We start from the raw sequence: 16,949 nt of genomic DNA on the forward strand, positions 1-16,949 counted from the left end.
GAACAACATAAAATTGATGCATTCTTTTTGTGTCCATCCATGTCTTAAAGGAACCAGATATCACCCCGGATCTGTCAGTATTTATATTTCATATACATAGTAAAGCAAGTAAACATATTTCACTTGTTTGGTTTGATTCAGCTATGCACATAAAATATCTGTAAACGACCAATTCGGAAAAAAAATATTTATAGAGTTATCCTGCAAAACAATACAAGGTGTAAATATCCGTGTGGGTTAACATTAAAGTGGATTTTTCTGGAATTTTACATTTGAGCTAAGGGTCGATTTGAGCTCCGCTAACAATAAACAACATTATTAAAAAAAGTACATAATTTCTGGCAAATTATATCAATCATCAAATAACACAAAATAATTCGATTTGTCACCAAAATCGAGTCACCAAAGAATGTTAAAACGGTTAGGTATCTAAATAATACCTATAATTGTAGGTATAAAATTTTAAAATTGGGTATTTCTTGTTTTAGTCGGGAAAAACAAAAAATATTAAGTACACCGTGTTTTTATTGAATTCCGTTAACTTCGGGGTATGGTTAAGTACGTTTAAGAGAATTAAACGGCATCGTTAATTTTCAAAGAAAAATATTTTTTTGCTTTTTTTTTACAAAAAAAATAAATTTAAAAAGTAATTAAATGTAGCATATAGCTTTGTTGTAACACGGGCATTACATTTAACTCAACCAAACAATTGAAATCTGTGACATATCAATGTCATTTCGAACATCGATCGACCGAGATTGTACTTAAGTTTAGTAGCAAATGTATGAACTCATTCTAAACACTAATCAATATGTAAACCGGCCCTAAGGCAAGTGTACACGCTTGTAGAGGCCTTATAGGAAAAAAATAAATTATCGATTATCTCCGAAATGGAGTTAATTAGAATATCGGTGTCTTTGAGAAAGTTACTTGATTTAAGCTCAGGAATGCACCCTTGAAATTAACGGAAATCAAAAAAAACACGGTGTATATTACCCCCATGCAAGCGTTCTCATATGTAAATTACGTGGTGTGAAGTCACTTTCGTTGCGTCTTGGCGTTCCATATTTGCAATAACACTCTAGGGTAGGACAAACAAGACCACGTGGGTAGTGGAGTATTCTGATTGGGGTTTTTAACTAATTTTTGTTAAACATACATAATATACATAATATAATATTTGACCTTTTTGATTATTTGTTCATAACAATGTGTTCTTACAAATCTGTTTATTTGGTGATAGATCTACTATTTTGGTAACAGAACACTGTTTTAATAGGCAGGATACACAATTTGCATTCAAACTCAAAACTCAAACTCAAAATATACTTTATTAATTAATTAATTTGGTAATACGAATTTGATTAATACTATGACAAACATATTTGTTGGGGATAAATATTATTATTATTTAAATAGTGTCTTAATTGATTATTCCGAATTTAACCATGTACAGTACAATATAATATTTCTATAGTATTCCATGTATCACTACTAATATTATCTCGTATCATATGTGCCTAATCAATTACTTGCTTACATATTTTATTCCTGGACATACAATTATAAAATACGACTAATTATAACGCTTACAATTTAATTACCTTCATGTTAATTTAATTTAATGCTAGACACTTTATAATCTTGCTTAGTATTTTAATAAAAAAGACATGAATGATGATAATGACGCCGTAACCAAAATTTCCTACTGTACTGAGTATTTCAATATCGTAAGAGTTTTTGTATTTATATTCACTAACCTTTTTTGAACTAGATGTACCTAGACTAGATCCAATACAATACGACGATTAGGTAACTCTATGACGAGATATATGCTTATGTCATGCATGACCTATTAATTACTAAAGTTATAGTATTTATCTTTAGGTATTTAAAAAAGAGTAAATAAAATCTACCCTCAAATGGCTTCTTAAGCCAGTTGAGGGTAGATGAAAACATTACATGACCAAATAATGTAGGTTAAAGTCAGGTCGTTCAGTGACAGATCCAGTCCATAAATGTTATAACTACCCGAAAATGTACAAATTATTTGTTTACTTTTATTTAAGTGGGTACTTACTAAAGATACAGAGTATAATCAATGAGATATTTATAAAAAGGCGCGTTATAACATTTCAGGAAATGGCGGCTAAAATTAAAAAATCCGGTATTGAAAAGTCCGGTTTAATAGGGAAATAATGCCAAATTACATTAACGCAGGTGTGTTGCGTGTGCGGGAAAAGAGCGCGACGCTCCCAGGCGGAGGCGCGCGCGCGCAGACCGGCCGCGCGTAATAACGCGTAAAGGCAAACACAGCACACATTGATGACATTATTACCCCAAAATTACCACGTAATTGATGGAAAACAGCACCACCATTTCGATTATCGTCACCGTCAATTCAATTGTTATTTTAATGTGAATGCGACGATAACGTCATTATAAAGCTATTGTTTGTCACTAAGATATCTCAATTTCTATGCCTTGACACTTACTTTTTCTACTTAGACTTCTGTACAAAACATATATGTAACTCGAGTAAGTAATAGGTAAGTAACATACTTACTTAAAGATACGTGACGGTATGAAGCTAGAATTTTGCACATAAGTAAACATAAACCTCTTAAGTAGTAGTAGTAACTATTTGGATTTTTACTTACTTCAAACATATCAGTTGCTAGCGCATATAAAAGGGATAATATAGCATTTTATCTTTTTTAATTGCATGGCTCGTTTGACTGGCTAAAAATTCATGTTACAAAAAGTTTCACGTTTGAGGTAAGTTTCAAATATCAAGGTCTGTATCTGAATTCAACAAGATTTGAGGAGTTCACACAATTCTTTATGGAACTGAACATCAGAATTCAGAACTAGATCTTGACAAAAACGTTCCGTAAAAACTTAACTTACAACAAACTTAATGAAGAAGACAAATTGCCAAGCGTCAAATAACTACGCGTTGTCACAGATTAATAAATAGTTACTACGTGCGTTGTTCAAGAGTCCTGTTCTGATTTCCATCAGCAGTTCTACTTCGTCATCAATATCTCAGGATACTTTTAATTGTTCATTCCTTGAAAGCTTTCATATTTTCTATTATGCAACGGTATTACTACATACCATACTAACGACCTACACATTTTTTGACTCCTTACGTCTTAGATTATATGAAGTTACGCAGATGGCCAGAAACTAAAAATAAGTAAAAATAAAGAAAAAAAAAATTTTTAACGTTTAAAAGTATTTTTTCAATTGATTTTGATTCCAAACTAATAGGTATTTATCCTCGACTCTCTTAAAGAGCCGTGGTTAAAAGCCGGTACGTGGTAAAGAGATGATGACGGTGGCATCCACGTTAGTTTGTATAAATAAAAACTTAAAAACCAAATTTACGTGTCACTTCGGTTGATAATAATCGAGTAAAGTATCAAGAGGTAACAGAGGTATAGGTATTTACCGTCCAATCCGATAACAATCGATAACTTGTACCCTTGGTACAACGATAACTGATGACATTGCCTGTTGTATGGAGATTATATTCAAATAGGTATACCTACACCCCAGGCCAAAAGTATGGAAACAAACTTATATGACAATAAAAAAACTGTAATTTTCACATAAATAATGTATTTATTAAAAAGAAATATAATATAAGTAGTAAAATGATAATAGAACATTTTAAAAGTAAATTAGGTTTTTATAATTTTCTTTAATAAAACTGTAAATTCAACCTTTCGTAGAAAGACAATTAAGAAGGTTGATTTGTATGTTCTCTCAAATTTATATTTTTTTCGCATATATTAGGATGTTTTAATACTTTGGGTGCTGTTTTAATCTTATAAAACTGCCTAAAGTAATTTTTGCGTTACCAATACACAATAATAATAATGGAAATATTAAAAATTAAGAAAAATAACTTTGTTTCCAAACTTTTGGCCAGGGGTGTATGCCCTTATACCAACGTTTATTTAAATATTAGATCAGCGTGCCCCCAAATGTGCCCAAATTAAGCTATACTTTGGACACATTTGGGGGCACGCTGATCTGTTTAAGATTGTCCTCACCTAAAAGTCACTATAAAGCCATTTCTTGACAAAATTCTACCACGTCCCAATTATTACTGGAGCGGCATTTAGGTTCTAGAAATACCTCTTTGTTACCCATTCACTCTGAAGCAGCGCCCTCACACTAATAAAGCAGTAGGTAGCGTAGGATATTAACATGAAATAAATATTTAACAGATTTTCAAAATCTGTATGACGCTTCTTAGAGAGATTGTATTGTGAGCTTAGCTCAGCTTTCACATAATATGCAGTATAGGCACTCGGTGTGTCGATTCTTGATATTCATGTCTACCTCTATCCAGACAGACGGAGCTCTGTAGTCTGATATTTATGGATATGAGAAATTATCAAAAAAAGAGAACAAGTCAACGTGTCACATACATTCGGATCATATTAACTTCAATCATATGATCATATATACAATTTGTTAAACATCAGGTGGTTCGATGCGATACAAAAACGAACATATGATGAAAATAATTAAAGTATATCCTACTCTACTTTTTGGAAACATTGCAATAACTTTTCAAAATGTAATTCGTTTGTTTAAAAAATACCTATCAAAGTAATTATAAACAAGCTATTCAAGTATAAACCAAATAAAAATCCCTTCACCCTCTGGCTGAGTAATGATTGTCTAAAGCTTTTATCGTATAAGACGGAGCCAATTTTATTATTAAAAGCCCTTCCTTGTCCAAATAGAAAAGCAACACTCCAGTTCACAATAAAAAGGTGAAGTGCACGCGGGGCGTGTCAAAGGAATCATTTTGCACACGAATTGAGGCGACAAAGGAGTGAGAGAGTTAATATTATTTGCGGAGGGTGGCAGCGCAGGCTCCGGGGCTCCTGGGACCGCGTCTTACAGCGCGCCACCTGACCCGCGTTACTTCTGATAAAGGATTATGTCCGAACGACTTGTTGACGTTTTTTATGTCCAGATATTTGTTGTCGCACAATATTGATATTGCGCGGGGTCGGAACGGAAGGGTTGCCAGAGTTTAATTATGGCCCCTCGCCGGTCTGTTAATACACCTTCGAGATTTGGGTGTGTTCGTTGATTCAAAGTATAGGTATATATTATTATATGTAACGTTTATTAGGTACTATACAAAATATAAGATAATTAAGCTCAACTCAGTTCATAGTTTCCGCACTTAAAGATTTGATACGATTTTATAGTCGTAGGTTGGATATTAATGGAGACGCTAATTTACCTATAAATCTTATAATATTTAAGAATTATCCTTTCGATACCGGTCTATCTACTTTTGTTTTAAATATAAAGATGTGTAAATACTTACTGTGTAAATACTTAGAAGTACATTTTAATAAGGATAAATACAGTAATTTTGAAATCCTTTAATGCCAATCAAATACAAAACTTACTTTGTATAACTTACTACATTATCGGCCAGTGATTTCTTTTGCATAATCGCCTTGGCACTTTTGAAAATTGGACGTAATGGACATACCTGTAAACCTGCTGCCAAGGGTCAGCACGTTTAATGTTGTGTCAAACATTTGATATCGGTTTAAATTTGTATAACGATGGGGTCGGACGAATGACAATAATGGAGCGCGCAAATCTGACCCCAGAGACATACAACTCGCGGCAGGGGTCGTGAAGAATGGGATCAAAGCCGCTAAAGAATCGCGCTGTCAAAGTGACGGTTACGCGAGTAGGGGTTGCACTATTTGTTTATGTCGGGTGGCTGCGCGATGCTGGTCGGGTCCAGTTGGCGTGCACGGGTCAGGCTGCGGCTGGCTGTCTCACTGAAAACACTGGGCACTGGACACACACTACTGACCGTGGTCCCTCGCGCGCGGCGGCGCGGGTGGCCAGGCAGGCAGGTCACGCAGGCGCATGGAGCAGTCGAGCGGCTGGTCGCGCAGAGCCAGCGCGGGCATGGCGCGGCCGCGGCCGCCGGTCGTGGGTCGCGCCGTCTCTCCGGAGCGAGCGTCCGCCCACTAAGCGCGTCGGTGAGACACTGCCGCGCCGATCCGCTTTTTTTCCCGAGGTTTTTTTCGCGCGCGGGCGGGGGCGGGGCGGCGCCGGCCAATGGCGCGCCACTCCCCCGCCGCACCGCGCCGCCCCGCAAGAGCCTCTTATTTACGTGCCGTATATTAAAAGGGTTTTCCGCGTGCCGTTATGGATTTTCCTTCGCGAGGAGTTTTACATACGCGTCCGCCCGCCCGCGCCGGCCCGCTCCGCTCCGCACCCGGACCCAGGCTGCGGTAGGTAGCGCATTCTTCGAGATACAATCATGCTTCATCAAGAAGTGTCGCAGCAAAAACTGCTCGCCAGAATCGGCGCTGAAGTAAAAAGTCTTCACAATTTTCATTCATGTTCGTTTCGATATAAGAATGGAGTGTTTTCGTTTATCGGGTGACTCGGTGGGGTATCATTTCGACGTTGCGGGTGATTATTGTATGTAATTTACTTTTGTTAAGCTGGAAAATTAGGAGAGTGGCGGCGGAGAGGCGTGACGTCACGGCGCGCGGGGTCAACAGCCTTCGCCTCTGAACTTGAACTCATGACCGCTCACAATTAACATGCTCATTACACATTAACGAATATCACGGCGATCGATGCAATCAGGACAGCGCCTTAGGCTAGAGCCAAAATACAAACAATAGATAAGGCTCTACCAGCTCTAACTACAGTGTACTTTGGGAATTAATAATTTACGATTCATTCTATTGCCTGCTTCGCCTTCGCGTGGTTTAAATAAAAAAAAGGAAGAATTAAAATTAGAAAAAAACCTCAACAGTAAACACTGTTGAGATTTTTTTACCTAACTAAACCTAACCTAACAAATGAGTAGATAAAGATAAGTCAATAAATTCTAGGCCGCGGCTTTTCTGGTAAATCAAATGGAATGTATGTACTTAGTCTTAAGCAGCAGTGTATCTAAATAAATCTTACTGAATTATAACCCTACATCAAAACAGCTGAACCCTTTAACCACAAGTAAAATCTGCCATCAATGCCCTGCTTTTCTTGCAACCTCTCGACTATCCCAGTCTGCTATTATTTTTGTCACAGCGAGACGACAGGTTCGGAGCAGGGCACTACCCCGGCCACACACTTGACGAGTGGCATGAGAAGTAGCAAGGGAAATAGGCAGAGACATAGTGTGGCCACGTTACCTACTTGTCATCGGCCACAGACTTCCCTGGGCTATAACCGCGAAAATCGAAGTTTGTCAATAGGGAGTATTACTGCAATGTTCTGCCGCCAGAGTGCAGCACTGTGTGGTTTAGTAAACTATAGAGTATCTTATATTACTCGGCCTTAAACAGTTTTTTGACGTTTTCATAATGACATTGATGCATCAAGGCGGTTTGTTTACAGGTGGCCTACCGCGAAATGCAAAAATAGAAATTTCGTTATCTGCCTCTCTATCGATCGAATATGCAAGAGTGATAGCTAGAGAGGCAGAAACCGAAAATTTTCGATTTTCGTGTTTCGCGGTAGGCCCTGTGATAGCGCTTGTGACGCCCTCTAAGCAGAATTTTGCGTAATATTCCCTATTGCGGGCATTTTTCTCTGTCTCTCTAATTACATCTTAATAAGAGTAAAAGAGAAAGATCCCCGCAATTTGCGAGTTTCTGTTTTCGCGGTAGGCCCGGGGTGCCTACTTTCCCCGCTGCTTCCCATGCTATTCGTCGAGTGTGTGGCCGGGGTATACTTACGAGTTGAGTTGATCGCTGCGGTGAATATTTACCGCCCATGTATAAGTAGGTACATACGGCCAACACTTGATTTTCCGATGTCATGAAAACTACATAAGAAAATTTACCACTAGGTATACTTGTATTCGAAATTTATAGTAAGTGTACGGTAACCGATCTTGCTTATAATCTCGTCTGCCAATGTGTTTCGGCAGGAAAAGCCTTGGCAGACTTATATATTCCTAAAATGGGGGTTCATACCTACCGACTGGAAATGGTTTCATGGTGGTATCAGATGGGTTAGTGTAGGGTAACCGATGGTTACCTTGCTCACATAATCTCGTCTGCCAAGGTGTTTCGGCAGGAAAAGCCTTGGCAGACTTGTATATTCCTGACATGAGGGTTCATACGTACCGACTGGAATTGGTTTCATGGTGGTATCAGATGGGTTAAATTAGGGGTCCCGGTGGCCATCTTTGAGAGCGTCTGCCAAGCACTTCCGGCAAAATCAAGACCGAAATGATCCCATAAGTGTTCCGTGAACAAAGTATTGTACGGAACACTAAAAATACTGGCAGACTTCGCTTTTCTGTGTCTACATGTCAATTTCTAACTGCTGCCATAACTATTATTTCGGTATCAGATGGGTAAAATCAGCCCCCTTTTTTCGCACCGGAAGTGGCCTTCTTTTTCGTACTTTCGGCGAGTTCCGCCGTGGCAGAATATCGAATTCGGACTTAGCATCACTTTTATGGGAAACCATTGTGCATTTCATCGTGGTAGGTATCAAGTCGGTTAGAAAATTTGCGGCCGGCTCTTCTACTACAGTAACGCTTCCAGTATTTTTCTTTGAGCCATGATACTAAAAATCCAATTGCTACCATATTTTACGTTTCTGAATACGTCCTATTACTTGTTTTATAAAATCCCTTTAGTTCTTTAGTGAAGTCAAATTTAATATGTAGATATGAGTAAAATATCCTTTCATTACACTTGCTCGAAAAAGATTTTATTTCATGCAGGTGTACTGAAGGACCAAAGGCCTATATTGTTCCTACGTGATTTATGTATTGTGAAATAAAATACAAAATAAACTATAAATCACAAATTCATACGAACAAAGTAGGTATAAATTAGTTTTACTTTTAAAATACTGACGTTTACATATAATTTAATATTTTTGTTTATGTTTAAAAATATTTAATTTGATTTATTTAATAACAGTTTAAAATATTTTTACACCATTTTCAAATTACCTAGTACCTCTCATCAAATTCGAATTATTTTTAATGTCCTTCATGACTGTGACCCCGAAATATTTAGATCGTGGGCAGCAGCTTACCCCACCCGTTCAACACCCTTATAAACTAAAATAACCGAAAATAAACTATTTAATTTTTATATCGATTTGTATTGATGAATTAAACGCGTGTCCTTTGTTTACACCGTGCGTGTGCCATTGTTAGTCGAGCAGTTGACCCCACTCCAGGTTGGCAGCCTTATTTGAAGGGCAGAAGGTTCACATTGACGCTCATTGTTGAGATGTGGGTCAGAGCGCCATCTGCCGCCCCCGCACCTGGCAGCCTCCCTTCCCCCGCCCGCTCACCCCGGAGTTCCCGGCTCCCGCACGACATGCAGATTTATGTTAGAACCGAATTGCCAAGTCGAAGAGCTAAAGAAGCGCGATGTGGCTGAAGCGTGGAAGTGACCGTCGAGTAATGTTCTAACCAGGTAAATTAGCTACTCCTTATAAAACGTAGATGTCAGGAGCGGTTAAATATTGTGTCTACGATGGAAATAATAAGTGATAATTAAAGTTTGTGTTGAGAGCACCAAAAAAGGGCAACCTTGGAAAACTGTTTTACAATCTTATTATCATATGTCAAAAATACATTAAAATATTACTATAAATTTGTCACAATATGCGAACAAAAATGCTGTCACTTCCAGTAGTGTACCTGTGTGTATGTGTATGGTTTCTGTCAGATGTCACGCTGCGCGAGCGCACGACGGCTCTATCGCCGCGCACCCGCTGCGCCGCGCCGGCGCATAATGCACAGATACCTACTGATAACGGAGGCTGACACCACTCTGCAATTAGCACGGAGACATGTGCCATATACTGCCAGGGCGGTTACTCAAGCTGTCACATATGCTGTGTGTACAATCATTTTGTACCTTCATTAATTTGAGTTGATCTGATCGAGCTGATAGATAACAAAAAATAAATACCTATAAATCAAGTAATAAAAATAACTTAGGTTTTAAAAAGGAAAGTTCCTATCTGCAAAAACAAATACTTATGCAAATATATTACGAGTATAGGTATAGTTACTCACTGCAAGAGAAATGCACAATTGTATGGAAAACTGATAGTACTTAACGAAGGTTCTATCTGGATGGTGACTGTGGCAGCGATACTGTTGCGGCGTTACTGCTGCAGCGCGGACGAGGGAGATGTTATGTTATACCTATGCAATTTCCTTTATGAGTGACGGATTGAACGTTCTATTTAATCGCGACAATAATGCTACAAGACTATAGCGTTTATAATTATGGTTTACCTATTGACTGAATATTTAAGTGATGATAACGTATCAATTATGCTTGGCTCATGAACCGACAGAGTCATGAATCATGTTTATTATTTTATGCTCATTTGCGAGTATTAAAACCATAAGTCAAGCGAGATTAAAAAACACTGCAGTTCAATAACGAAATATAAGATTGTTATTTTTTGCTAGTATGGTTAGGCTATCCGAAAGTCGTTAATAATGCGTATTGTGTCCCTTGGTCCGCCACGTGCATTTATGCACGACGTAAGTATTCATTCGTCGGGAGCAAGAAAGTGGACAACGATTCCGGTGACAGAGAATAAGTATTCATTAATTTGGTTGGGGAGTAAAAAGTGAGAGATGGAATGGTTCGGCTTCCTTACCGAGGGTAACTGCTTCATACGCGAGTCGAGTGTGGGAGCCGCGCACGCCGTCGCGCCGGCGGGAATGCGCTCCTATCCAATATGGGGCTTTATGGGCTATGTAGCCACTTAAATGGATTTCCTCGTGGGAAAAAATGTGTTTTCTAGAAACCTCTTCGGTATTGATAGCAAATTATTATGGCCTCCATGACTGCATATTGTAGAATAAAAACTATAAAATTATGTGCCACACACCTACGTGTATGGATTTTTGATAGACATTTTTTCAACAGATTACATGTATGGAGTGCGTCCTTAGGACGGTACCTTATATCGCTAACTAATAATACCGTGGTTTGCAAGGTAATTAGCAAGGTAAATACAGTTGGAAACTCGATAATTCTAAATGTACTTCCCTTTCCAACTTACTCACACTTGTACCTACATAATACGAAGCCTTATATGGGTTTTACCTCTGCCCTTTAATGCTCCTGTTTTAGAATTTGGAAAGTTCTAATGTACCTACAATATTTTATACACTGGACGCTATCAATCGCGCTCGCACTAACTAACCCGAACAATACCAATATCAATAGGATAACCTACTAGTGGCTCTCTACACAACACGATACAATAAAGAAGTGAGCAGCGTATACGGTATATACTCCGCTAGTTGTCTGAACTCTTAATTGGATAATGACGATTCGTTTGGATGCTGATGCCAGCCAATTTGAAGTCAATGGAATGAATTGAATGCGCCCATCTATTTCCATTTTAAACGGGATAAACGCTGCACATCTGTTCTTGCAGACTGGTGTATTTTATGAAACGAATGTGCGTTCTCGTTAGTTCCTCTAAGCACGAGATTTTGCCATGTTTATGTTGTGTTAAACATTAAACATAGCTACTAGACATGGTGTAATCATGACAATCATGTTGTTACTCAGAAATTTGCACTTCTTCGACGATTTAATCTTACATAACCCCAGCAAAAATATTTGCAGATATTGTACACTATCCGGAGGTCATTTCAACAAAATTTGGACAGCATATACTCGCATATTGTAGGTTGACAGGAGATTAATGGTTGGTTGCACTAAACCGTCTGTCACCGTTAAAGCGTTCGCTAAATTTATTTGAAAGGTAAATTTCATACTTCACTGCTGTTTGACGTTAATCAGTCTGTTAAATATGGTTGGTGCTACTGGGCCTTAATCATTTTATAACGTTAACAGGTCTGGTAAATGAAAACTGCTGATACCTTTAAGTAAGTATAAAACTCCACAATACCAAAAGCTGTAATTTAAAAACCTGGTTTTGTGAACTATAAACAGACTATAAAGGATATTGACCTTAGTTGGCCGAATATTATTTGTGTACTGTGTTTGCCTTAATTATTATATGTATTAAGGTAATCTATTCACTTTCACGCCAAGCTGAAGTGGGACTGGGCGGGACACATTTGCCGTATGCCGGATAACTTGTGGGCTAAAACAACAACCAATTGGGTCCCACATCAAACCCGGGGTCGCGGCAAACCTCGACGGCGTTGGCGAGATGACCTTGACGCCTTTGATAGGAACTGGTGGGAGACGGGTCAAAACCGGGATACGTGGAAAGGGAGGAGGGAGGCCTTTGCCCAGCAGTGGGACACTCTAGGCTCATATAAAATATAATAAAAAAAGGTAATCTATGTATTTCTCTATCACTTGAGTAACGGGTTTGTCTAGTCATTTAAGATTTCAACTATTTAAGCACTTTGTCAAAAAAATCACTTTCAAATTCTACGTATCAGTTCTGCCAAATGTGACAAGTCTTATAGTTCACTCTTGCGACTATCAAGATGCACAGCATATGCTGTATATTTTGACCTGCACCAGCTTCTCAGGACTGTCCGTTCTCACGCAAATCACGACATGGCAAGATCTAGTTTTTGCAGCAGCGGGTCGCGGGTCCCACGCGAGGCAAACCCGTTCGCTCCCGGACTGTTCCGGGCACTTTTTGCCAATGACGATTATCGCGTACGCAGCCAGTACCGTCGATCTCGGCGCTGAGATTGCTTCTCAGAACACGGAGGTGTTTGATCAGCGTGATTAAGATATTGCGCCTGCATACTAGTTATTGCGCTCCTGAAGTTCCCATGACGTTACTAGTAATCTAACTACATACTGTATTTATCCTAACTCCTAACACATTGCAGTTAGTTAGGTTTGCAGCGTTCCTATTGAATGTTGAAGCTGTGGTGTGCTATTGGAAATAGTTATTTACGATACAAGTGCGGAAAAGAGGAAATTCGAAACGAGTGGCGATAAATTAAATTATGTGCTTATTGGATGATGTGCTAAAACCAAACCGTTGTAGTTTATCAACCGTTATTGCAGGCATTAGTTACCAGATGAACCACTTCGTATTAAAATACGATGCCAATAGTTTTGCAATAATTGAGTTTTATGACTTTTATTCATGTACTTACCTACGCAGTGTGTGGCAGGTATTGGTGACATTTTAGCAATTTAAAACAATAGGCATACCTACTGATGATAATGATAATTGTTATAATGTTATCGGCACGACACTAAGTTACGGTTTCAAATACTCTTACACTTAGGTTTGGAAAGTAATGGTTTGAGTATAATGATAAAAAATCAGTAATTTTATAATCTGTTATTTGCAAAAAAATACGGATACCAATGAAACCTACCAAATTTGACTTAAATTGAAATTTTCTTACTGCAGACAGGGTCGATCAACTTCTTATATGACAGTTATAACGTAGCTGTCCGGCTATCGTTTAGGGCTCGTTTTGACGATGCGAGAACTCGCATGCGAGTTTCATTACATTGCGGGTTTTGGTCGGTCGTTTGAACTGGACGTAACCAACAGTCCGCAATGTAACTAAAATCGCATGCGAGTTCGCGCGCCGTCTAAATCAGTCCTTATTCTCACCTGTAAAGAGAGCATGGTGTCGCGGCGGGCGCTGGTGGCGCGGCGGCCGCGGTGCGCAGGCGTCCGTCAGCAGGCGTCGCAGCCGAGCCGCCGGGTACTCCAACCATGGCCGTGTGCCCTCGCTTCTTCTCTGCAACAACACCATACGGATACAGTTCACCATTTAAACAAACGCCTTGCATTGCTCAAAACGGCCGTTCACAGTTTTGCTGTCTCAATCTCAAATACCTCACTTTTTTAATAAAACTGCACAACGGGTTCCTGACAGCGAAAGTGTTAAATAGGGTGCTATTATCACGATCCTTTTTTATTTCTTACCAGCAAAGCCCAAGGACTATACTAAAAACCGCAAAAAACTGTCTAACACCCTTAGATATCCACCTGACGGGCCACGCGGCCATTCAAGGTCCCTATACAAACCGAGGCAAGTTTTTGTGACCCCGAGACACGTTTATAGGGTTACGCTATTGTTAACCCTTTAAGGCGCGTGCGCCCGCGCAGCACACACGACAAGGTTTGTGCTGCCAACTTTGATTTATATTATTAAATTTGAAGTTGTTTAGTAATTGATTTTACATTTTCATTTTACATGATGATAATTATAAATAAAATGTAAGGTTTGTAGGTATTCTGTGTTAACAAAGTTTTTTTAAAGGTCATATATAGAATGAAGAACAAATTAGCTTCGGCTTACCGAAAGAATGATTTGACGATCCGCCAGTTATCTACGTTTTTTTTTAGAGAAATTCTAATGAATGAATAAGTAATAAATAGTAATGTTCGCAACGACAGTGTTCCATTGCCAATACATTTATAACTAGTAACTTAAGGTATGTAATTTAAACTTGGAATATTGACATCAACATAACATAAATAATTATCTATTAGGTAAGTTAATAAATTAATTGGGGCTCATGTGATTAAGCGCGTGGATAGAGTTGTTCCGCGTGCGCTAATAGAGTTATTAGTGGAGCCACCCCTGCGCGGGCGCGAGTTAGAACACACAGCTGTTAGATCCTTGCAGACGCGAAGTGGCGCACAGCCTTCGGGTTCCGTAGCTACAGAACAGTGCGGTTGTTGTTTTTACAAAACAAATGAAATCAACAAATCCATTTTACATTCCATTATGATACAGTCAGCAGCAGAAGTTGCTAAGCGGGCCAGGTGTTCAGAATGATCTTGACGCGACTCTATTGTTAAGAGAATAAGAGCGTGTCAAGGTAATTTTGAACACTTCACCCGCTTAGCAACTTCTGCTGCTGACTGTACCTACGTTATTTACAAAAAATCTACTGATTATACTTATTCAGGATATACTAACAAAATGTCAATGTGTGTAACTCAAACATGTGCACAGTTTTCTCGTCGATGAACTTACTCAGCACTGGCTTCTGCCCGCGTCTTTGTCTGCAAGAAATAATGATGATGAAAACTACCCTATGGCCCTCCTCGGGCCTCAAACTATCTCCATACCATTTTTTTTCTAAATCGGTTCAGCAGCAGTTTAAGTGTGAAGAGGGAACACACAGACAGGTAGAGTTAATGTCGCATTTATAATATTAGTAGGGATATCTACCTATAAATAAGACTTTGGGGATTGATGAATGTTATATGCCCAGCATGTAAGTACCAATGGTGCAGATGTTTTGCTCATTACATATATTGACTTGACTGTAAGGACAAGCTCGTAAACCCCTGAATCCAATCCGAATATTATTTAGATCAGTGTATTGAGAAAAAAGTGGTAGAAACTTATTCTGATTGTAATAATTTTTTAACTTTTCTTTTTGAAGAAAAAGCCGCCCAGGCAATGTTACTTTTCCTCAATTTTCGATGTCCGTATGGTATCATTTCCTTCACCCAAGGCTCATTTTACGCATTTTTTAGATATAAACAGCATTCGAAAAAAATTAAAAATAGCTATACCTACTTATATGTATATTGGGGTTGAGGAACTCTAAGCATTAGTAAATGTTAGAAAAACCGTCCCCTGTCGGTTTTTTCCTGGACAATTAGCGTCTAACGCCGTCGCTCGTGCCAGGCTCATTATCTAACGCCACCCTGCGAGCCTTCAACTACATAGCACCCTTCAGATCGGATCAAAATATAAAGTAGTGTAAAATACATAAGCTTGGGGCGGAGCGGCGGGTCGGGGCGGGGCGCGGCCGTCTCTCTCGGTAATGTATTCACGTTTCCCGAGCTACTCATTTTTTATCGCAGTCGCGCGGCGCATTAGAATTTCCAGGCGAGAAAATCTCACGCACACAGCTATAAAAGAAAATGCCACGGAAAAGTATACTTTACCTTTTTACAGACAGGGTGTCAATTTCAGCGTTGTTGGGAGATTGAAGTGAACGGGCCAGGCGGCGGTGTGGTGTGAGGCTGGGTTTGCGTACATTGTAAATTCGCGCGAGGAGGCAAGGGGTGCGGGCGACGGGGCCAGCTCGATAAGGCCTCCGCTTCCGCGCTGCACCCTCCCGCTCCTTTGCGACCTCCACCTCCACAATAACACACATATTTGCTGTCCTGACATTTGTTTAAAATTGTTGTAACTTTACGAGTATTGTGACGCTGCAGTCGAACCCCGTCGTAAGAGTTCTGGGAAATTTTATTTGGCGACGAGAAAGCTTAATAATATGTATACCTATAGTAGGTAATAACGGCATAAGCAGATGGATTTGACGACAGGAAGTCTTATACATTGTTCATCATCATCATCATCATCATCTCAGCCTATATACGTCCCACTGCTGGGCACAGGCCTCCTCTTATGCGGAGAGGGCTTGGGCTATAGTCCCCACGCTAGCCCAATGCGGATTGGGGACTTCACATACACCTTTGAATTTCTTCGCAGATGTATGCAGGTTTCCTCCCGATGTTTTCCTTCACCGAAAAGCTAGTGGTAAATATCAAATGATATTTCGTACATAAGTTTCGAAAAACTCATTGGTACGAGCCAGGATTTGAATCCGCGACCTCCGGATTGAAAGTCAGACGTCATATCCACTCGGCCACCACTGCTTCAAATACATTGTTAAATGGGCAAAATAATACGATTAATATGTAGGCTCATGGTAACATTTTCAATTTACTTCATACAATTATTACACAATATAATAAATAAATGTTGATATCATTTTTATTTAAGTAAATTGGCTAAAATCCATTCCATCCATTTGGTTAAAAGTACCTAAGTAAGTAAATTTTCTTTATTGCACCACAAAGAAAAAAATAAAAAACAAGAGTATAAGAGTTAGAGTGCCATAGTTTATCAGGACATAATAATCTCTCTTACAACAGCTTCTCGTGACCTACTGAATACTGACACCACTTGGACAATAAATAGG

At 39.1% G+C, this 16,949-nt stretch overlaps 1 protein-coding gene across 3 annotated transcripts in view; it reads right to left on the bottom strand.

Moving 5' to 3' along the window:
* The window catches only part of LOC134795317 (POU domain, class 2, transcription factor 3-like), an 88,983-nt gene extending 82,917 nt beyond the window's left edge, over nt 1-6,066 (bottom strand). Inside the window, exon 1 of one of the 3 annotated variants that reach the window (XM_063767147.1) lies at nt 5,873-6,066. In XM_063767147.1, the coding sequence (XP_063623217.1) occupies nt 5,873-5,972 (100 nt within the window). In that variant the 5' untranslated portion in view covers nt 5,973-6,066. The other 2 variants (XM_063767153.1, XM_063767139.1) reach the window with 2 other exon arrangements.
* Between the last annotated feature and the right edge of the window lie 10,883 nt (nt 6,067-16,949).

Source organism: Cydia splendana, chromosome 1 (genome assembly GCF_910591565.1).
Source record: "Cydia splendana chromosome 1, ilCydSple1.2, whole genome shotgun sequence".
NCBI classification, from domain to species: domain Eukaryota; kingdom Metazoa; phylum Arthropoda; class Insecta; order Lepidoptera; family Tortricidae; genus Cydia; species Cydia splendana.